The 23,409-nt window shown below is 34.3% G+C and overlaps 1 protein-coding gene across 4 annotated transcripts in view; it reads left to right on the top strand.

Annotated features, from left to right (window-relative positions):
- The window catches only part of LOC141502675 (adhesion G-protein coupled receptor V1-like), a 456,940-nt gene that overhangs the window by 158,775 nt on the left and 274,756 nt on the right, over positions 1 to 23,409 (top strand). For all 4 annotated transcript variants that reach the window (XM_074207517.1, XM_074207518.1, XM_074207514.1 and 1 more), the window contains 8 exons: positions 10,303 to 10,433; positions 12,155 to 12,254; positions 13,054 to 13,233; positions 14,246 to 14,409; positions 16,449 to 16,542; positions 19,912 to 19,990; positions 20,115 to 20,253; positions 22,768 to 22,909. In XM_074207517.1, coding sequence (XP_074063618.1) covers positions 10,303 to 10,433; positions 12,155 to 12,254; positions 13,054 to 13,233; positions 14,246 to 14,409; positions 16,449 to 16,542; positions 19,912 to 19,990; positions 20,115 to 20,253; positions 22,768 to 22,909 — 1,029 coding nt within the window. The remainder of the gene's footprint in view (positions 1 to 10,302; positions 10,434 to 12,154; positions 12,255 to 13,053; positions 13,234 to 14,245; positions 14,410 to 16,448; positions 16,543 to 19,911; positions 19,991 to 20,114; positions 20,254 to 22,767; positions 22,910 to 23,409) is intronic.

Raw genomic sequence — 23,409 nt, 5'->3', positions numbered from 1 at the left:
GCAGAGGCACTGATATAGTAGTGAGCATTAAGAACATTATTAATAAACTAACAGCAGATAATATATTTTAGGTAAAATCTCATTTCATTATAAAATATTCCTACGATCATTTCTTGAGTAGAAAGTACAATGTAGTAGGGATAAGAAAACCTGGGTTTTAGTATCATTTAAAAACTTACTAGCTCTGGAATTTTCATTAAGTTAATTAATTAACCTCCTTATAAGATTTGTAATAATACATATATACATGTGCACACATGTCTATATGTGTGTATATATATATTTTTTTTCCATCTGATAATTTGACTCTGCTTATCCTTTTATCTAAAACACCCCAAATATCTAAAGAAGATACATCAGAATTTCCATAAACCAACAAAAAATACTCAAAAGATCTAATACTTGTGGTAATAGTACAGTGGCAGTAGTAGTGGTAGTAGTAGTAGTAGTAGTAGTAGTAGTAGTAGTAGTAGTAGTAGTAGTAGTAGTAGTAGTGGTGGTGGTGGTAGTAGTAGTAGTAGTAGTAGTAATAGTAATAGTAAGAGCTATGATTTGAATGGAATCAAAATGCCCCCCCACAGGTGACATCCCAATGAATTTACCCAGTAATATGTCATTAAAGATGCTTTGAGTAAATAGATGGGTCACAGAGATTTTTTTAATATTGAGGTTTTTAATGTTAGGAAATTCAGGATCAGGTCATTACTACCAGAAATTGTGGCAGATTTGTTCTTAAGGAACTCTAATTTGATCAGTGGAGATTTAGCAAGTTTATAAAAGAAAGACTAGTACACATCAATTCAAGTTGCAAATATTTAGTACCTGTCAAATGCCCAACGTGACTCAGCCTGGTGACTAAAACCATAGCAGCTTGTATTTTTCATAAACTAACCATGACAAATCATTGTACTTCAAAATATCCATGAGAATTCAATAAATAAACTGTACGGCAGCATTATTTCAGGCAAATTTTTTTCCCACAATTGACTGGAAATAATGATGATCCATGAAACTTTGAAAACAGTGTTTTTAATAGTTTTGTAGAATAAAAAGTATTCAAGACATTGAAATCTTGTGAAAGAAATAAAAATATTGTGGAAGGTTTGCGAAACAATATGATTCCTATTTTCTTGTCTGCTCCTAGAGTTGCCTTGAACATTCTTTTGCTGAGCTGATAGAAGATGAACTGATAGTCCCATACTTTTACTTAGAAAAAAGCAGTCATTTTATACACTGATGCAAGAGTCTTCAGAACATTAAGTATAAAAGAATTTTAGGAGGATAGGAACTTGTTCCTGGGCTTTTTTTTGTTGTATTCCATTGAAAAAGATAAGATGAAAATAATAATGATGATGATGATAATAGTTGTTGTTGTTACTTCATCTACCAAAAATTTATGATGCAAAATCTGAGATGAATTTTTTTCAATTACTACATAAGGCCCTTAACTTTACCTTTATCAACTCCTGGATCATTCCTGTTAATATCTGTCCCAGCCTTTTCCTCTTAACTTTGGCTCCCAAGACTATACCTATATGCCCCAAACTTAATAGCAGATATCTTAGCTACCTAAGTTACTGGTTTAATCTCCCTCAACTCCCCTTTTCCTTAAAAGTTCTCATCATTATCATCCCCTCTCCTTCACCTAATTGTGAAGAGTAATCTTTACTTTGGAAATGACTATTCCCTTCCATCTCTGTGATCTTGTTCCTCCTCATTCATGCATCATAATCCTCTCCTTTTTCACTGGCTTCTTCCTATATACTTCCTAAATATTAAAAAAAATTTCAAATGTGCCTTAACCCTAAAAACACAAAAAGTTTTCTTAACATTCTATGCCATTGAGTCTCCAATTCTTTGACTAAATTCTTGAGTTTTTGCCAACACGTGCCTCCAGTTTATTAGTTCCTATTTGATCCTCAGTCCCTTATAATATGAATCTACTCTTAAAAAACTCTTCTTTCAAAGGTTACCTATGATGTAATGGCCAGATTCAATGTACTATTGTTAGAATTCATCTATGATCTTCATATGGTATTGGATACTTCTGATAATTTTCTTCTTCTCATCCACCTCATGTCCCCATGGCAGTTTCTTTCACTTCCATGCCTTCAAATATCGCCCCTTTGCAGATGACTTGCAAGTCTGCATTTCTAGCTGTAATCTTTACCAAGCTCTAAATCTTGATCTCCACTAATCTATAGGAAATCTCAAACTTAAGTATGCCAACCCATCTGATCTTTCCAGTTAAATATGATCATGAAATCATAGTTCTAGTCTTGGAAAAGACTAGATGAACTTTTAATGCAATCTCCTACAGGAGAATTGAGGCTTAGAAAATGGGTTTTAAGTAATCTGCCCAAGGTCATACTGGTTGTAAGCATCAGAGAAGGAACTTGAATCATTGTTTTCTGACTCCAGAAGCAGGGCATTTTCATTCTTCTGTATCAGGCTACATTGTTTCTATTTCTTGTACTATTATTCACCCAGTCTCCCATGTTCAAAGCATTTGATACATTCTCTCCTTTACTCCCAGTTTTTTTAAGCTCCTCAGTTTTAAAATCCAATCAGTTTTACCTTTGAAATATCTTTTACATCCATCTCTTCTTCTATCTTCCATGCTCCCATCCTAATATAGAGCCCCTTTACCTCCCACTTTGAGATAAGGACTATTCATATATTTTCTCCATCCACTTCTTTCTTTAATTTCCCTTTCACAGGAATAGTTCAATGAATGCCCTTATTGAGTGATCTACTCTTGTCACTCTTCTGTTCAAAACCTTGCAATGGTTCTCTTATAAGAAGAGTAGAACCATAGGATCATTGATTTAGAAATGAAAAATAACTTCCCTATCATCCAGTCTAATTTCTCGTTTTACATAGGAATTTAAGACTTCAAAGTTACACAAGTAGTAAGCATCCTAATCTTCTGATGTTTTCCAGTGTTCTTTCACTGCAGGATGTTAATATTCTTTTTTTTCCTTTCTTTCATATCTTTGTCCATGCTATTTCTTATGCCTGGGAAGATCCTCCTCTTTGTCTGTTGAGTTCTATAAAACGCAACTCAAATATTACTTCCTCCATGAAACCTTCCCTAATTCCCCTTTGTCTCCCTCAGACCTAACATCATTTAATTTAATTCTCTAATGTATTGATGGTGAAAGGTTTAGGAGGATCAGTATATAATGCCTTAGAATCCAACAGAAATGAGTTTGGAGAAATAGAGGATGACTAATTTTGTCCAAAAAAACAGCCAAAAAAAATTCTCAGAAAGATGAAAAGCAAAGGACTTAAGGATTTAGCTTTAAAAGTATTGTAGTAGGTTCAGAAGTGACAGGAAAAAACAGGTTTGAGAGGTTATCCAGGAAAGGAAGTGAAGAAATAGAGACAAGAATTATAATCTCCATGTGGAATGAGTTTAGTTATGAAAGGAGGGAAATAGCTGTAAGAGTAATAAGTGATGGAAAATTCTTTCAGGACAGGGAAACTGTCCATGTTTGAAGACAGAAGTGAAGGAGCCAATGTGAAGTAAAGATTGAAAATGATGAGTAAGAGTGTGGTTTGGGATCAGATCTCTTAGGAGATTGGAGAAATAGAAGTTGACTGGGTCTTGTCACCCTGATGACACAAATTTGTTAACATTGGGTTATGGAGGGATCTCTTTTGAATGTTTTACTCTTTGGCACTTTAAAATCCATAAGCCACATTATACTTACATTATCTAAATCCTAATAACTAGAATTTATATAGCACTTAAGATTTACAAAGCTCTTTAAAAATTTTATTTCACTTTATCTTCACCACCTTGGAAGTAGGTACTATTTTTATTCTTGTTTTACAGATAAGAAAACTGAGGCAAAGTGGTTAAGTGACTTAACCAGGGTCACACAATTACTAAATGTCTAAGACCGCATTTGAACTCAGATTTTTCTGATTCCAGGTCCAGCATCCCACCCATTGTATCACCTAGCTATTTCTCATATCTTGTCTTCTGTAGTATTCACCAAGTAGTCTACACAAAGAGTGTAATACACATGCATAAATGTATAAATTAAATAGAAATTGAAGATTTTTACTTAATGTTTATTTTTCAGTGTTCTGACAAGTGCTAGAAATAGATGAATGGCATTTAAATATATCTAATTTAATTCAACTTCGTTCTCCCTAAATTTCATATAATTTTTAAATGTCAACTCTTGATATGTCTGTTTTATTGCTTTATTTTCACATTCTTGTCTGTGTTCTAAATATTTTATTTTTCTGCTTTCTGAAAATATGCCATCTTCGACATTTTGTACATGTAATTTAACTGTACCATGTATAAGAGTGCATAGATAAATTTAGAGGCACAAAGTATATAACTCTTTTTAGAGGTAGAAACATATTCATGATGATTCTATAGATATTTAGAATATCTATAGAATAGATAACTGCAGATCAAATTGGGTAGAAATTTGAGGCTTACATTGATAACTTCTGTTCTTCACAGAGTTTTTTCATTTATATGAATAAATTTAATATTTGGACAGCAATGTACCTTCAGCTTCAGCTTGAATTTTTGATTCATGAGAAGGAATTATTTTATTCTATAACATGGTATTGAATCATGGTTGAATCTTATTTTTACGTTTTGTACAAAAGAAATTTATGTGAAGTACAGTGATGAATATTACTTTCTTTCAAATTTAATGTATGAAATTTAGAAATATAGTAGGATGAATTTCAGTATAGTTTTAAACAAGATATAATGAATTTCATTATAAATAAAAGTTGGAATTCAGCTCATTTACTGACCTCTGCAGGATCACAATCATCATGTCATGTTTGATGGATTTTAAATTTTTACTTCTCTTAGACAGCATGAATCAACTTCAGGTAAAGATTTGCACATTAGCATCTTTCACTTGACCTTTGAAATATGATTCCTTAAGCTCACATTCAGTATTTCAAGACTGGAAATACTCTTAAATTTTCAATCTTTATTGTTAACATGGACAAATTCTTCTTCAAATTATTTATATACCTACAATTGTTTCTAAAATGTCAATCTATCATTTTCATTTTATTATAGAGGAGACCCAACTGGCATGGGGATAGGAGATGAAACACACACACACACACACAAACACACACACACACATATATTTTTAGGGTTTTTTTGGCAAGGCAAATGGCTTGCCCAAGGCCACACAGCTAGGTAATTATTAAGTGTCTGTATATATTTAATTGGAAGCTTCTGTTCTGTCAGTTTAGATCTCTTATTTTTTTTTATGAAAAGTACAGTGATATTATTTCTTTTACTTTCCTTTTTATACTTTGTATTTTGATATTTGGAACAAACAAACAAAAAAATTCTATCCAATTTGATCTGCAGTTATTTCAGTAGAATCACCATGAATGCATTTCTGCCACTGTACCAGTGGTTTGCTTACTGTCCTTGCCATTAGATACTGAGCTCCTAAAGGGCAGAAACTTTTTTTTGTCTCTTTATATTTGCAATGCTCAGCATATTATCCAGCATATAGTAGACACTTAATAAAAATAGTTTGTGCCTGTAAACTTATTTATGCATTATTATACATTATAATTTTATAATTCTGCAGATTTTTCTTAGTGGAAACTTTATGGTCTCAGAAAATAGAGTATTTCTAGGAAAACTGTTCCTTTCATTAGAAAGTATAAGTCATCTCTCTGCCCTTTCCTTTAGATTTTTTCAGGTTTTTTGAGTGCTAAAATGTTGTTTGATTTTTGTGGATGTCAGTTTTGTAAACTTCCACAATCTCCATTCCAACATACTTGTGATAGTCAAAGTGAATAGATTGCTAAGCATGAGCAAGGAAGACCTAGGTTCGTATCTAATCTCTCATATTTGCCAACAATGTGATCCTGGGCAATCTTGATCAGCCTTTGTTTCTTTTTCTGTAAAATAGGCAATATATATAATGTGTAGTAACTTGCAAGGTTGTTGAAAGGTCAAATGAGATAATGGATATAAAGTGTTTTCTAATCTTTAAACTTCCATAAAGTTAGGCGATGCAGTGATAGATTGCCAGGCCTGGAGTTTGGAAAACCTGAATTCAAATGTGGCCTGTGAGGCATGTTAGCTATGTGACATTGAGCAAATTACTTAACCTCTGTTTACTGCAGTTTAGGACAGGTTGTTGTGAGGATTGAATGAAATTGTAAAGTGCCTAACATATGGAAATCACTGATTGCTTTATATTATAGATACTTATATGCTTTTTAAACTATCTCTTATAAAAAACTTTGCCAGCAGTAGGAACAGTGGCTTACATGTCAGCTCCTGGAGGGGAGCTGAGAATAAGGAGTCAAGCCACCACTGCCTTATGCCTCCAGCTCAATTTTATTACTGCTTAGCTTCTAACATATATACTGTTAGGTCTTTTGGGGTAGAACAAAGAAAAGTGAGGAAATGGGGAATGTCGCAAGCAGTCTATTGTATTACAGGATAAGGGGGTACGATAGTGGGGTGGTGATAAAACACAGCTGTGTCCTGTGCCCTTGGGCTGTGGGGTGAAAAGACCGGCTCCCAAGGACTCCGGCCACACCTTATCTCTCAGGGCGGCATGCCAGCTCCTGAGATTGTATCCAAGTGGTGGTTATTTGGAAATGATCTGTGTCATGGCTGTTAGAATAGCCTGTGTTCCCACATCTCCCCCTTATTTTTCATTAATGGCCTGGAAGACCTGGATAGTCATAATAAACAATGAGTTGGGAACCGATGCGAAATGTATAGAGGCTTCTACATGGGGTCCAGGGGATCTGTGGAAATCAGAAGCGGGGGGAGGGGATAAGTGCCCATTGAGGGGTGACCAGTGCTTTGGGGTGTTCAGCAGGAATAGCATAGTAATAAGGAGTTGGTGGAGTGACAAATGTCCTCTGGTGTTAAAGTTCATTGCTATTTTTGCCAAGGTGAGGAGCTCATCCTGGATTGCTTACTCCCCCTCCATCCTGTGCATCTTGGGTCTCATCTATTGTTGTTTAGCGACATTCTCTGCATCTTTTCGGTCAGGGCTGCTATGTGGGGTACAGGTAGGTCAGGTCAGCCAGTCGAGTATCCACAGTGGGGCAGTGCAATCTGTGGGGAAAAACACAAGCAAACCCTCTCCCTTGTGTTAGGATGGGGGAGGAAGGGAAGTGGGCAAGACCAAGGCCAGGGCTTGTAGTTCTGCCCATTGCACAGACTGGGTGTGGGGGCTCTTATGAGTGAATATAATGATCCATTTCTGTAGATTACATAGCCCAAGTGCTTTCTGTTTGCATCTGTAAAGGCTACATAAACCTGTGGAATGGGTCTGGGTGGGGGAGGGGAATGAGAAGAGGAGCGTGTTGACAGGGAGTGCCAAAATCCCCTTGAGGAGAAGGGAGGGTGGGTAATGGTTATCAATAGACCCAGCAAAAATCTTTCATCTGACAGGGATCTTGAAGTCATTAGCTGTTGCTGAGGGGGCAGGGGTAGCATCTTGATGTTTAGGGCCTGGGGAGTCATCATCAGTGGTCTTGTCAGGGAATTTAATGTGTGTCCAGGGTGGCCCTGGGAGGGAGTGTTGGGGAGGTTGGATCCAGTTGTCTCCCTGAGGCAACTCAGGGTAGAGATGAGGAGGCTTGGGGGGGTGGTTTGTCAGGCGGGGGATTGGGGAGGACTTGGGGTGGGGTGAGTGGATTTCTCATCGGTTTGGGTACCCTCATTGCAGACTTAAGTGAGGTGACATGGGCTCTCTGCCCTGGCCTTTTCTGTGTCTAAGGCTGCCTGTAAGATATTTTGAGGTTCCTCCTCTCTCCCTGAAAGGCAGGCATGTATTTCAGTGACAGTAGGATAGAAGGGCAGTGGGGGAGAAAAGTCACCACGGACCTCATCGCTGCGAGCAAGTGTCAAAGCGCCTCCCAAATGGCAGGGTCCATCATACGGTCAGCTTCAATCCAGGGGGCCAAAGCCAAAACCACCTGGAGTGTTATCTTACATTCTCTTTCAGAGCATTTCAGGCAACAGGAACTTAGGAGGTATTTAAGAACCCGTATTTGGGTATCTTGGGAAGAAGGGGAACATTTCCCATTATATTAAGGGACTATAGGGGGCTCTACAAGCTGTGGGGTCACTGGTGCGAGGGGACCATGGGAGACCGGTTGATGTGGGGCACTTACCTCGTCCAGCAAGGAGGAGTGCATTCTGAGGCATCCTTCAGAGGGGGATCTCGGGTTTCTGCACCATTTGTTGTGGCTTGCTTCACCTTGGGGCCCTTTCAGTGATGACCTCCCTCCCAGAGGGGAGCTGAGAATAAGGAGTCAAGCCACCCTGCCTTATGCCTCCAGCTCAATTTTATTACTGCTTAGCTTCTACATATATACTGTTAGGTCTTCCAGGGTAGAACAAAGAAGAATGAGGAAATGGGGGATGTGGCAAGCGGGGTCTGCAGCACTTGCATTACAGGGTAAGGGGGTATGTTAGTGGGGGAGGTGGTTAAACACAGCTGTGTCCTCTTCCCTTGGTCTGTGGGGCAGAAAGACCAGCTCTCAAGGACTCTGGTGCACCTTATCTCTCAGGGTGGCATGCCAGCACCTGATATTGTGTCCAGGTGGTGGTTATTTAGAAATGACCTGTGTCATGGCCGTTAGAATAGCCTGTGTTCCCACACTTACATATCTTTTTAATAGTGCGCAGTGCATCGCCCATATGTACTCAATATTTGTTGAATTGAATTAAATGAATGCCAGTTACCATGAAGCGCCTTGATATTTTTGTCTTGTTCTACTCTCTGTTGCTCAAAATACTCCTAATTATTATTTTTATTTCATTTATTTCTCAGTAATTGAATGAAGAAAGAAAACTTAGTTTTTTTCTCTCTGGGCATTTTCTCTTTTAGTCATGCCTTGAATGCTTCTGACTTCCTTTTAGTTCTTCTATAGGAAGCCTCTCTAAACATTTTTTTATTCTGCAATCTTTCCTCTTATAATTATTTCTCTTTTATTCCTGATTATAGCTTGTTGTACCAGTGGTTTGCTTATTGTCCTTGCTATTAGGTACTGAACTCCTAAAGGGCAGGAACTGTTTTTTGTCTTTTTTTATATTTGCAATGCTCAGCATAGTATCCAGCACATAGGAGACACTTAATAAGTATTTATTTATAAAATATTTTTACTAGGACATTCATATATATGGGAAATGATTTTTCCCCGATGATAGAAATATGATTCCAATTTTTACCACCTCAAGAAACCAGTGATTTGTTATACTATTTATCATAATGAAGTTGAACAAGAACATTTATTGTTTCCTAAAGGTATTTGAAAAAGACAATGTTCATAAATATATGTAATTTATATTAACAAAAATATAATCATGTCCTTATATAAGCAGGTACACCCATCCCCATAGATATATATATATATATATAATATACATATGTACATATTAAAGTTAAATGAGACTCCATATAACTCCTTCATTAGATTTTAATCACTCATATTAGCTTTTCATATTTTAAAAATAAAATTTCAGTTTAAACACAATTATTAATTAGCATATGATTGTCATCATCATTTAACATTTATGAAATAGATATTTCTATGGTGCCATAGAACTTCAGTAAATAATAAGTGCTGTCTGCAGCTGTGGAATGGGTCTGGGGGGGGAAGATTTTTCTGATCTTTGGAAAGTTTGCTTTTGTTTTTACCTCATGTTCCCTCTAATATTACAAAACAGTATTTGATTATAATACAAATACGAAATACAAATACAAAAAATATAAATAAATTGGTTATTTGTATCTTCATTTTCCTGAAGATATTAATATCTTTCTATTACATTTAAAATACAAATAATGGTGTTACATAGCTTAGCTTCCAAAGAGATATATCTTTTAGGTATTTGCAAACATTTTCATATATACATTGTATAAAATATTACATTTCAATATTAGGAATTTGTGGTGAGTAAAGAGAGAGTATACTTAATATTATAAAAAGTATTGTGCCTTGAGTTCATTTTAGAATTTGGAGTATTGGAGTATATACATATATTGGTGGATATGTGTGCATGTACTTTAAAGTATTAATATTCATGAAGATGAAATAGCTGGATGCATCAAGAATTCAAGGAGATCATTTTTGTTACTGAGTGCAAATAATATTTTTAAAGCTTAACAAATTAGCACAAACATTTTTATAGTATTCTGGGGAATGATGATAGACTCTTATATATACCTAGACTTTTTGGTTATGTTGAGTATAAATATAAAGGTGATTTTCAATTAAGGAAACATAATTCTTCTTGTCATTTTTTAGGAGAAAATCTGGAATTCCATGTAATTAGAATGCCCCCTGGTCGAGGAAATGTTACTGTTAACTGGAAAATTATTGGTCAACATCTTGAGCTTAACTTTGCTAACTTTAGTGGAGAAATCTTCTTTCTTGAGGTAATTTCATATAATAGATGTGAATTTTTAGAGAAAATCATGGATTTCTCTCCTCCCTCCAAAAATGTATAGTAAGAACAACAGGATGGATATCTGAAGACTGCATTTCTAATACCATGTGGCAGACTTCTTCTAGAACTCCTTTATGTAGATCATTTTCTCATGGGTGACACAGCAGGCCTTAAGTTTGTCCTAGAATCTAGCCTTAGTGATTTAAAATCGCATAAGTTTAACAGCAAACCATAGCATAATGAATTATTTTGGAGCTGTAAGATCAGTTTTTTGCTTTTTTCTTGTAATCTCTGAATTTGAAGGGGTTATGGTAATATATAATTGGTAAAATTATTAGGTGATATCTGGTGTCATTTTTGACCTATTCATACAAGTCCTCCTGGTGTCTATTGAAATAAAAGTATTTATTCACAAGAAAGCATTAAATTTGGAATAAAAATATAACCTATTCTGATTTATTTCTTATATCTCTTCCATTTTCCCCACCCTCAATAATTATCCTGTTTATCCTTCTTTGCTAATCAGTCTTAGAAGCATTCCTTTTTTTCCATTCCCATTGCCTCCATGCTGACTCAGATCCTTATTACATTATAATTATATTATTGCTTTAGTCCCCTAAATGGTATCCCTGAAAAATGGTATCCCTTTCTTCCACTCTAGTCCATGCTGTGTACTGTTAGATTATTGTTCTTAAAACACCTCTTTGTTTGTAACTCTATAAATTTTTTTTTTGGCAAGGCAGTAGGGTTAAATGACTTGCTCAGGGTCACGCAGCTAGATAATTAAGTGTCTGAGGTCACATTTGAACTCAGAGCCAGTGCTCTATCCACTGCGCCACTTAGCTGCCATTTATAAATTGTTAACAGATTAAACTAACTCTTTAGATGTCTAAGGCCCTACCTGATTTGCCTCATTGTCTGATCTTATCATTATTTTCCTAAATGAACTCCTTACTCTACCCAAATTAGAACAGTTAATGTTCTCTGTTGATGCCCACATGCTTCTACCCTGAAAATTTTGCTTAGTTTTCTCTTTTCTTACTACTTATCTAAATGCCACCTTTCTTTCTTAACCCTGCCTCAAGTCTTATCTTTTTCCGTGATCCTTCCCTTTATAATCTCAGCTCTCAATCATTCACTTTCTCTGATCTCTTGTAGCACTTATTTCTTTGCCTTTTATATGACCTTTAGATTTTTTTTTGGTAGTGCTATTTATCTTTTAAAATTAATGAACAAAAAAGCATGTATTCATTGCTTAATATGAACCACAAACTTTACTAGGGGCTGGGGATACAAATAGTTAAGCAAAAACAAGGCCTGCCCTCAAGGAGATTAAATTCTTATTGAGAAAGATAATATACTAAGGGTGTACTAGGGTGGTATACTAGGAGTGCTTGAACCACAAGAGAGTACTGAACCTAGTTGTAAGCCTTCTAGTGAACAGATGGCCACTGAGTAAAATGAAACATGATTAGGACTGGTCCTAGATATGGTTGAGGTAATCACTAATTAGAACTGTAGGAGCCTCAGGGTAGAAGTTCCAGGGATAAAACAGCATTGTGGCTACACAAAGTTCCATCTTTCCAATCAAGTATTATGACCTTGTATTTCCAGAACTAGCATTGAGTAGACTTTTCTATATACTAGATATAAGATCAATTTTTAATAATGATAATAATAATTCATCATTCTTCTCTTTGTATGTAATAGGGATCACTAAACCAAACATTTTTGGTGCATTTGTTGGATGACGATATTCCTGAGGAAAAGGAAGAATACCAAGTGATTTTGTACAATGTCAGAACACAAGGTAACCTAGACTCCAATTGAAGGATGATTTCTGTAATTTAATCTCTCTTATGAAAGAGAAAGATGTCACTAATCATTATCCCTATCTACAAAAAATAAGTATCATCAATTATTTATACTATTCTTTTATTTTTCATCATTATTTATTTTTGAGACATGTAGGGTCAAGTGACTTGTCCAAGGTTACAAAGCCAATGAGGGTGTAGGTTGATTTTGCACTCAGGTTTTCCTTACTCAAGGGCAAGTGCTCTATCCACTGCCCTGGGTTATTCTTTTAAACTTTATGTTTTTAAAGATTAGATGGAAGCTTGGAATTTTTTGGTTTCAAAGAAAATCCAGAACAGCTTGAAAATATTTGTCCATTCCAATTTCATAAAAGCTTAGGGTTAATGAAAGTGAAACAGTCCCATTTCTTCTAATTAGGTCATAAAAATCTTTGTGACGTTGCTTTCTTATTTGTCCACTTACTTTATTGACTTTATTTTGTACTTGAGTTCTGCTGGTATAGCCTACATCAGTACTACAAGTAAAGATAACAGCAGTACTTAGTGAATAGATTTAATGTTTAACTATTAAGGAAATAAAAATCAAGAAGTTTCCAAGGAATAATCCATAGAATTCTGGGGGTGGAAATATAGAATGTTGAGTAGGAAGAGTAGAAAATATAAATTATTTTTCCCCTTTTTTGGATAATTTCTAATGACAAGCATAAAAATTGAATAGAAGAAAGATGTCAAGAATTTAGGATACAATATCAGATTATTAGCAAAACTTCTTATGCAGTCTGTTGACTTTTCCAGGTATCTCTTTAACTGGAATGGCTATAATTGACAGCCAAGGATATGAAGCTGTACTGACAGTGGAGGCTAGTGATGAACCACATGGGGTTTTGAATTTTGCTCCTTCCTCAAGATTTGTGTTGGTTCAAGAAGCAAACATTACCATCCAGCTTTTCATCAACAGAGAATTTGGATCCTTAGGTTTGTGTTACCTCAGAAAAAATGAGATTTCTTGACCTGTTTATGATATTTGATTCAGCATTCATTTCAACATTTATTAAGTGAAATGAACCTTTTTAAGTACTGGAGGTGACACTTGAAAGTATAAGAATACTTTCCTATCAAGAGGTTTTTGCTCAAAACAGCAAAATAATTTATTCTAGGAAGAACATAGTATTTGGGAAAAATAGATTGGGAAGGGAGTGAAGTCAGGAGCATGAAGGGAAGATGATGGAGTTGTTTTAGAAAAACTGATCTTGTGCTTCTGATAACTATTAGGTATTTGGAGAGGATAATTGTGAATTCAGCAAAGAAATTAAAGAGGAAGATTTTCAAGTTATGCACTGGAGGACTGTTTGGGATCATCAAGAAAGAAGGTGTAAAAACAGACTAATGAAGAGGGCTCAGGGGAGACCTTTAGGAGGAGGGGGTATTGTTGGTTAAAAGGGACTGATTGAGAGAAAAAGAAGAGTCAGTGAAAAGAAAAAAAGGAGAAAAGCAGAAAGAGAATCGGGAGGCTGTGGGATCCAGGACCTCTGAAATACCTTTCAATGCTAAAGGGATGATCCTATGAATAAGTTCAATTAAATGCTGTCTAGGTACAAGCACTTCTGTTAGGTTTTTTATTTGTTTATTTGCTTGATCTGTAGCAGTGGTTTCATTGGTGTTGAGAACTTCTGGAGAAGAAATTCCCTCTTTAAGCTGTTTTGCAACTTATAGTTTTAGAGGATTGATTAGTAGACTGAAGTTAAGTTATTTTTGCCCAGGATCACATAGTATGTGTCAGAGCAGCATATTTATTTTCTTTGTCACACTGTATTCCATTAACTCTGGTATTTAGATATACATACTTAAAATACATAGAATTTGACCAAATTAAAGCTCAAGTTGAAAAGATATAGGTGTCTACCTACTAAGTTAAGAGAGATCAAATGACAGTAATTTAAAATACTAAATAATGAAAATTTCTTTTTTTCCCCACCAATACAATCAGGCATTATTAATGTCACTTATGCTACAGTTCCTGGGATGCTTAGTTTAAAGAATCAAACAGATGGAAATTTAGCAGAACCTGGAGTTGATTTTATACCAGTAGTTGGTTCCCTGATATTAAGGGAAGGGGAAACATCAGCTGCCATCAATATTACAATACTAGAGGTAAAATTCTTTACTATAATGTTTTAAATCAAAAAGCAATACAGTTTGCTGAAGTTTATGGAATATTCTGCCTTTATTGTTTGCAAGAGATAGATGACCACAGTTTTTCTTTTAGAAGATCATAATTATATATACATCTAAATTTTCCTCTTCATATTCTATTAGGTTATTTTTTGTTTTCATCAAGATTTCAAACCTGTACTAATGCAATGCTGATATAAATTCCAGAGACCTTGTTAAATTGGGTTATTGCTTAGACTTAATTTAGTTCATTTTTAGTTTGATTACCAAACTCTTCCATAAGAAGTGAGCAGTTGTTTTTAAAGATGTGGCCTATGTAGATTCTGAAGAATACTATCTATGTCCCAGGAATTCATTAGAAAATTTTATAGATTAGAGGGAAAAGTGTTTGATTAGGGTGGAAAGAGTATTGATAGAAGATTATTAAATAAGTATTACGTTTGATCCATTTTGCATAGTGGGACATCTTAAGTTGGTTTCTTATTCTCTGCTTATGTAAAGGGAATTCCAACCCTAGTGACTCATGATCTGTCATTGAGTTTGTGGGGGAAAAATAGCCTGAAAATTATCTTTTCATAATCATATACTATTTTTGCATTGTGTTTAACAAATCTTGATTATATTATCAAATCAAATATTACAGTAATCAAATTAGTTAGCATCTATAAGCTGCTTTGTAAAATTTAAAGTGATATAGTGATATTATATTTGAGAGCATTAAATTCATAAAATCATGACAAATGAAAAAGATCAAATGCCTGAAGTCACTGATAATTCTTTTGTTAAGTTAACATTTTAGTTTAATCTGGTATTTTGGTCATATATTTGATAACCACAAAATATAACATTTTGGTGTGCTTTTCCTGCATGCGAAATGATATTTTGTAAGGTCTGTAGATTGTCTTACAAGTCTCTTAGTACTAATCCTTTCTTCAGTTTGAGTCTAAGTTTCTTCCTTTGCTTCCAGAGGCTCATTTCTTAAAGCAATGCATCAAGTTTCTTTACAATATTGCTCTGAATTGTTTCTCTTTTTTTGCTTCCCACATTACTTATTAAAACCTAATAGTCGGGTGGCTAGGTTGCGCAGTGGATAAAGCACCAGCCCTGGAGTCAGGAGTACCTGGGTTCAAATCCGGTCTCAGACATTTAATAATTACCTAGCTGTGTGGCCTTGGGCAAGCCACTTAACCCTATTTACCTTGCCAAAAAAAAAAAAAAAAAGAAAAACCTAATAGTCTTGGTGTAGCTAGGTGGTGCAGTGCATAGAGCACTGGTCTTGGAGTCAGACAATTATTACCTAGCTGTATGACCTTGGGCAAGTTATTTAACCCCACTGTTTTGCAAAAGCAAACAAACAAAAAAAGTCAACTTAATAGTTTTGTGATAAAAAAAATTGGTAGGGAAGATGAAGGAACTGCTTCTTTTATTTTCATCCATTATGCAATTTATCTTTAACCATGGTATTGACAAGAGGTAGATGTTATTGAAATCTTAGCCTTTTCCCTATTGATATATAGATTTCTATCTATTTGTCCAGCCTAGCACAGTATTATACCACTAGTAAACACTTAATAAATGACTTAATTAAATGAAATAAAAAACCAAGCACTTGTCAAATTTTAATTAGACCTACCTGACCTTATCTCTCCTATTTCCCTTGTTTGTCTCCATCAGAAATACATGGTGAATATTTAGCATGGTATTGGTTCATAAGTAATTTATAATGATACGATTTTCCAGTCTTTCATCCCCACTGAAACTTTTTATGAACATTCTATCTTAGAGACAATTTTGATAATACTTATTTGGTCTGATTGACATCTATCAACTATCATTACTATGAATACTTTTAGACATAAGAATAAGGCAAATGTCTTTTCCATCTCATTTTTATAACTTGATATTTCCCTTAAGACCATTTTAATATGAACATCAACAAGATAATTTACAAAGCAGCCTATGTCAAGCAAAACTACTTTGAGAGGATAATGAAAAGACTAATGTGTGTGCTTTTTCAGGATGACATACCAGAACTAGAAGAATACTTTCTGGTCAATTTAACATCAGTTGAACTTATCATGGCTCCTTTGACTTCGTTCCCTCCTAGACTAGGTATAATTTTCTTACTTTTCAATCAGCCTTATACAAATTAATTTATTTTGTGTTGGTCAATGATTTTATTCTAATATTTCATATAATGTTAAGAATAAATAAAAAATAATTACTTTAGGCTTTAATTTAGATTTCTCTTTAATTTTAAGATTTTTGAATAATGTGTGATGTAATAAACTTTTTAATTTTATAAAGTTTTGGATCTGTCATAATTATTTTATGTGTAATTTTCATATTTGTCTATCTACCAATATAAATTTGTTTTTCTCAAGCAATAATTAGTGCTTTAATTTGTTTATGTAAGTTGATATCCTGTTGTTTAAATTCAGTTAGTTCATTTTCTTTTTAATTCTTAATTAGAGAATGATCATAATTCACCATTTTTTTTTGTTAAACAGCAATCTTGTTATAATCTCTCTCTTTTTAAAACTTTTCTTATGTTTCCTTTGCATGCTTTTAGAAATCATTCAGTTAATTCGTTACAGACTGAAAGGTAAATCTTTATGCACATTTATAAATATTAAGCTCTATTTAGAATCTATAACAAATATATCAAAATTTAGGGCAAATTCCTGATAAATATTTGGAAACTTGAAGGTCATGCAACTGTAGTCAACCTAGTTAAGCAAGAGTCCCTTGAACTTCAACTCTTCTGAAGGTCCAGTAGGGTTGGAAGAGAGCATGATTGCTAAAAATCCTATTGTCAAAGAGGAGGTAATCACAGTAGACAGACATCAGCCGGAGACTCCAGTTATGGCCACTCTTCAATTCTTGGCTAGAAGACATGATGGGTTAAGAAAGGTCAGGGCTCTTTTAACAGAAAGAAACAGAATATTGAGGATAGTGATATAAGCAATAGAAAAGAAAAAATGATTCATTCTAGATCTGAGGTACAATTTCTGGGAGCCTTCAATATTTATTTGTAAATAATTATTTTCATCTTATTGTAGATTATGACTATAGAGGTCTAATACTTCTTTTACAAATGGAAAGGCATTGCCTTTCATCCAAATGATTCCATTCCTCAAGTTCATTGGATTACATGTTCATACCAAAGATGGATAAACTACAGCTTGAGAGCCTAATTTTATTCTAGACTTGATTTCATCTATCCAAATAATGTAATGGTCCCTGAAGTTGCAGCCCAGACAATATTATTTCCAATATCAGTCTGCTATGGAATCTCTGGGAAAATTAAAGAAAATTCTTAAAATGTGTACTCATTAATCAATTAAGGATTTAGGAATAAGGACTAGTCAGATTATTATTTCAAATTTAATCACATTCACAAAATGCTTTAACATTTATTAAGAACTTTTCCCACATTATAGGGTAGTACAGACAGATATTACTTCCTCCAGTTAGCAGATAAGGAAACTGAGACCCATAATTGATACATTGCCTTGGTCACAAATCTTCTGCTCTGGTATTTGCCTCTAGGTTTTATGAGTCCAAGTCCATAACCCTTTTTTACTATATCATATTACCTGAATCACACTCATGCTTCCTCTTAGTCCTCCTGTCCCATGACTGGCAATGTTATAAATTTCAATAAAATCTTAGCAATTAGAAACCTTTGGGTAATGAATTGTTCTGGATAGCCAAAATTTCCCAACACTTGCACCATTTATGAATGAAAAGTGCCATTTTAACCAAAAAGAAGGGGACATGTTTCTTAAAAGTGTTACAGATCTCACTTCCTTCTTTGACAAAGTAAACCAAAAATGAAAAATTATTATATGAGGATCATATAGTTTATCTGTTGCTTAGTGGAATGCAGCCTATAAGCAGGATCTGTTAGTATGGTATTGTTTATCTCCTTATTGCATGGATTTGCATAATTAAGATTTTTAAGGTCATATATATGGAGTTTTTTTATTTCTTCCTCATATCAGGCTTTCATTTTCTCTTCTGGTATATTCAGCCTTTTGAAACTTTCTATTTCAATCTGCTCATTGGTTTGGAAACCAAATAACTAAACATTTTAGATGAGTGTGCAAAGTTAAAGAGGTTCTGAGTGAGAGAATCTGTTATAAATAAAATGCATGAATGTTAGCACATTGCCAACATCACATTGATTTTAGTTCTTAGCAACATTTTGGATAGGTGATATTGCTATATGTTTTAAAATATTATTGTATTTCGTATACAGAGTTGTATTCCTTATTCTTAGCTGAAGAGTCAGTTTCTTTTTTTAATCTTTCTCACTTAAAAACAAAATATAATAAAATACCAAACCAAATTAAACTGATTTTTCTCTTCCTTCTGCTTCTCATATTGTTATAGAAAAAGTAAAGGCTCCCCAACTCTTCCTTATTGTATACTTTCTGTTCTTAAATTTTCATAGAATCATAGTGCTTGGAGGTGAATGGGCCTCTAAGGCTGATTTAATCCAGATTCCTCATTTCATAGATGAGGAAATGGAAAACCCAGAAGGATCCTAGTGAAACTGGAATGGGTTCCAGAGACAATCTCTAGTACAACCTTCTTATTTTACAGAAGGGGAAACAGAGGCCCAGTCAAATTAAATGACTTGTCTAGGGTCACATGGGTGGTAAACATCAGAGCAAGGATTTTATCTCTGGCCCTTTGACTCTGGTGTCAGTACTTTTTCTCCATGCCTCAGTGACTTCCCTGAGGTCACACAGTTTTTAGAATTTTACAGTTCTAAATCCAGTGCACTTCACATGACACCATTCTGACATTGTATCTTAATATCTATGTAGACTGCTTAAAACAACTATCTAATTTTGCCTATCACCTTGTAGAAATCAGAATCTTGTATGGTCCAAGTATAGTGAATAAATATAGGTTTAGTGTGGATAAAGTGTTAAACTTAGAGTCAGAGGGATTGGAATTTGAATCCTCCCTTTAAATTTATTTCTGTGATCTTTGGAAAGTCACTTAAATTTCTTAATCTATAAAATGGAAGTAATAATAACATATAATTTATAGGATTGCTGTGAGGATTAAATTAGAAATATATGTAAATATTTTGCAAACTTTTGTAAAGGAAATGTAAACAGTTATTGTTGTTGTTGTTCTTATTTTTATCCCCAGAGCAGCTAGGTGGTAAATGAATTGAATGTTGAGTCTAGACTTAGGAAGACTCATTTCACTGAGTTAAAATCTGGCCTAGACACTTACAAATTGTGTGAAATGAACATATCACTTAACCCTATTTGCCTCAGTAATCCTCATCTATAAACTGACCTGGAGAAGGAAATGGCAAACCACTCCAGTATCTCTACCAAGAAAACCCCAAATGGCCTCATGAAGAGTTGAACATATTTAAAATAACTGAACAACAATAATAAAAATGATCAATATATAATCATCACTGCTCCCTGTGTTTGTTTTGCTTTTTAGATTCAGAAGGCTTAACGGCACAAATTATTATTGATGCTAATGATGGAACCAGAGGGAAAATTGAATGGCACAATACCAGGTAGTTCCTATAATTGAATTAAAGCAGTTAGCTGAATTTGTTTTGTGACTATATGTGATTTTTGCAACTTTACCACCATCAGCACACGTGAAGGAAAGTGGATTTTTTCTTATTTTTCTTTTAGGTTTGAAATACATGAATCACAAGAAAGTTTAACATTGGTGGCACACAGGGTTGGAGAATCACTTGGCCATGTGTCCTTGTTTGTATATGCACAGAATTTGGAAGCACAACTAGGAATGGATTATATATTTACTCCAATGGTAGGAATCAAAATCATTCATGGTTTTGAAGATTGTATTGAGGTCATGACAGTATAAACCTAGTAGAGACAGAAAATCTATATGCAGCTCAATCTTAAAATAAAATTTGAGTATTATAATTTTAATGGGACTTATAATTGAGTTTATACAATGAGCTCAATGCAGTTCTCTATTTTATAAGTATTGTATTTACTTTTCAATTAAAAAAATCCTGCTTTGCCATGATAAGATGTGGTGCCTATAAGTAAAGAAAATCATCTGAATTCATTGATGTGCTCACAGACATCTCTCTAGCATTTCCCCTCCACCACCACATTCGGTACTGTGAGTTTTCTCTTTCAACATAGCTATCTTGTGGTAGGGGCTATGGGAAACTTAAAGTCTAGCAAGACTGGAGTGATGGGTAGAGATTCCAGAAATGTCAGAGAGGCATGTTTTTACAGTATGTAAGAAACACTTTGAGCTATACAGAAATGGAATTGACTGCATCTAGTTTGTTTCCCTTAATTAGAAATCCTAGGCAAACACTGATTATCCTCTATTTATGGATTGGACTAGCTGGTCTTAGAGTACTGCATCATTACATGGAGGCAGATGGTGATTGGATGAAACTGGGGATTACTGACTGAAATGTAAAATACATAAAACAGAAGTAGTGGGAAATAGCCTTGAGAGGCAGTTTTGAATCAGACTTAAGAAGACCTTGGTCCTACAGAATAGGTAAAAATTGGGAGAGTCTTAGGAATGACATTTTCAGACCTTTGCCTTCAAAGATCCTAATAAAGAATGAATTTGAGAAGGAAGAGACTAGAAACAAAGAGTTCCATTAGAAAGCTTTATTTTAGCCAGATGAGAATTAATGAGGTCCTGAATTATAGCAATGTCCACTTTAGTATAGACAACTTAGTAGACAACTCTCATTGTAATTAGTTATAATATTTGTGACTTCACAAAATCAATCATTATTATTTTCAAGGAATTTGACATTTTTGCCAAAGTAATTGGTCATGCTTTATTTTTTAAAATGCTTGAGGGTTTTAAATTCTAAAGTAGATTTTTAAATTGTCTTCCTCTTCTATCTTTAAATAGACAAAACTAACCAAGACAAAAAGAGAATGACAGCTTTTGGAGAGATTACTGGAATTAGCTCCCCAAAATTTACGATTCTGCATCATAAATTGTGCATGCCCTTTAATCCAGCAGTATATCTCTGCTAGGTCTATATGCCAAAGAAATCACAGAAAGAAGAAAAAGTTACTCCATTGAGCCTTTCTCAACCTATTAATTTTTGACTAAACATTCCAACCAGGTCCTCTCATCTTCGTTTTTTTAGACCTCTTAACTCTATAATCCATGGTATGACTGAAGAGATTTTCCCATGAAATGACATTAACCGTGGAATTTCTCCACTAGTTGAGTTTCATCTACTGTTGTTCATATTTGAGGCTTAGATTGTGGAGGCTACTATAAAGTAACTGGATGCTTTTGAGGGTAACTGATGCTATTCTCTGTAGGAGTATTCTCTAAGCAGATGAAGATTCTTATACCATCAGTGGCCATCCCAGTGTATTTGTCAAGGACTCATCTGATATCCTAGCACTTTGTACTTTTTATGCATTTAACAAACTTGATTTTGTATTGTATTGATCCATATGCATTTTTCTATAAGCTCTGGTTGATTGTAATTTCCAAGAAGTCAAGCAAAGAATCCTATTAATCATTTTAATACTATGAACCATATTGAGTAAGAAAAATACAAAGATTTTATTTTTTTTCAACAGATAATTTTATTGCAGTATTTCCATGTGAACTTGTAAGAAGTCTGTTTATATTAAATGCTTTCAACCAAAATGTGATATTAGAATATTAAAATAAAATTTATAACAAGAGATTCTAATCTCATTAAAGCACGCTCAATATAAAATCACATTACCTTTGAAGTTCAGTTTAAAAATATTGACAATACAAATATGGCCTTAGACACTTAATAATTACCTAGCTGTGTGGCCTTGGGCAAGCAACTTAATACCTTTGCCTTGCAAAATTATATTGACAATAGTAATAGTAATAAAAATAACTGACATTTAAATAGCACCTTAAGGATTTTAACCACTTTATAAATAATAACTCATTTAATCCTCAAAAACAACTCTAGTAGGTAGGTGCTATTATTATTTCCATTTTATAGATGAGGAACTGAGACAAAGAAGGCTTAAGTGACTTATCCAGGATTTCCTAGTTAGTGTGTTTGATGTTGGATTTGAAATTGGGGTTTGACCAAAGAAATTATTTGAGTAATGCAGGAGGTGAAGATGTGGTATTATGCTGTGTCTTAAAAAGAAACCTTAGACTGAGGTGTAATGTAAGACCTTCTTGCTATTAAGTGCCAGAATCATAAAGTGAACCTTAGAACATCACTGCAAGCCACCATACTGTGTTTTATTTTCTAAGCAAGCACTGCATATCAAATATTGGTTCTTTTCATTTTAATGCTACTTGTGTTTTTGTGACCAGATTCTTCATTTTGCTGATGGAGAAAGATATAAAAATGTCAAGATCACAGTTCTTGATGATGAAATTCCTGAAGGAGATGAGAATTTTCTGGTCATTTTAACTAATCCCTCTCCTGGACTTGAGCTGGGGGAAAATACAACAGGTGATGAAATCATATTTTCTCATAAAATTTCCCTTCATTTTTCTCTAATTTTTAAAATTATTCTAAATCAAAGAAGAGTGAAGTGGTGAGAAAGATTAGACAATACTAGAGGATTTGGTCTGCTTTTCTGCTAATCTAGATAAAAAATGTTTAAGTATTTGCATCACAATGGAAAATGTACACTTGTGTTTGTATCACTGTTTGTATGCCAATGTAGTTGTTAGGATTAAGGAAAGAAGAGTAGGAAATAAGATTGAAAGTGGTTAAAAAGTAGTGATTACATTTAGATTTTCCCTTACTTTTGTTGCTAGTTGCTTGAATGAATGCATATTTATTAAGAATTTACTGTATGGGAAAAACTGAGGATCCAAATTGAAAAGTAGGACAGCTTCTTCTCTCCAGAAGCAACATACTACTGGGGGGAGAGGACAGGTTGAGGAGGTTTAGACGCAAGTCAGATGGAAATGCCTAGATGTCCCTAAGATGCAGTGACAAAACAG

The sequence above is a fragment of the Macrotis lagotis genome, chromosome X, assembly GCF_037893015.1.
Source record: "Macrotis lagotis isolate mMagLag1 chromosome X, bilby.v1.9.chrom.fasta, whole genome shotgun sequence".
Taxonomy (NCBI): Eukaryota; Metazoa; Chordata; class Mammalia; order Peramelemorphia; family Peramelidae; genus Macrotis; species Macrotis lagotis.
The sequence above is the reverse complement of the archived record's forward strand: the minus strand, read 5'-3'. Positions and strand labels throughout refer to the sequence as shown.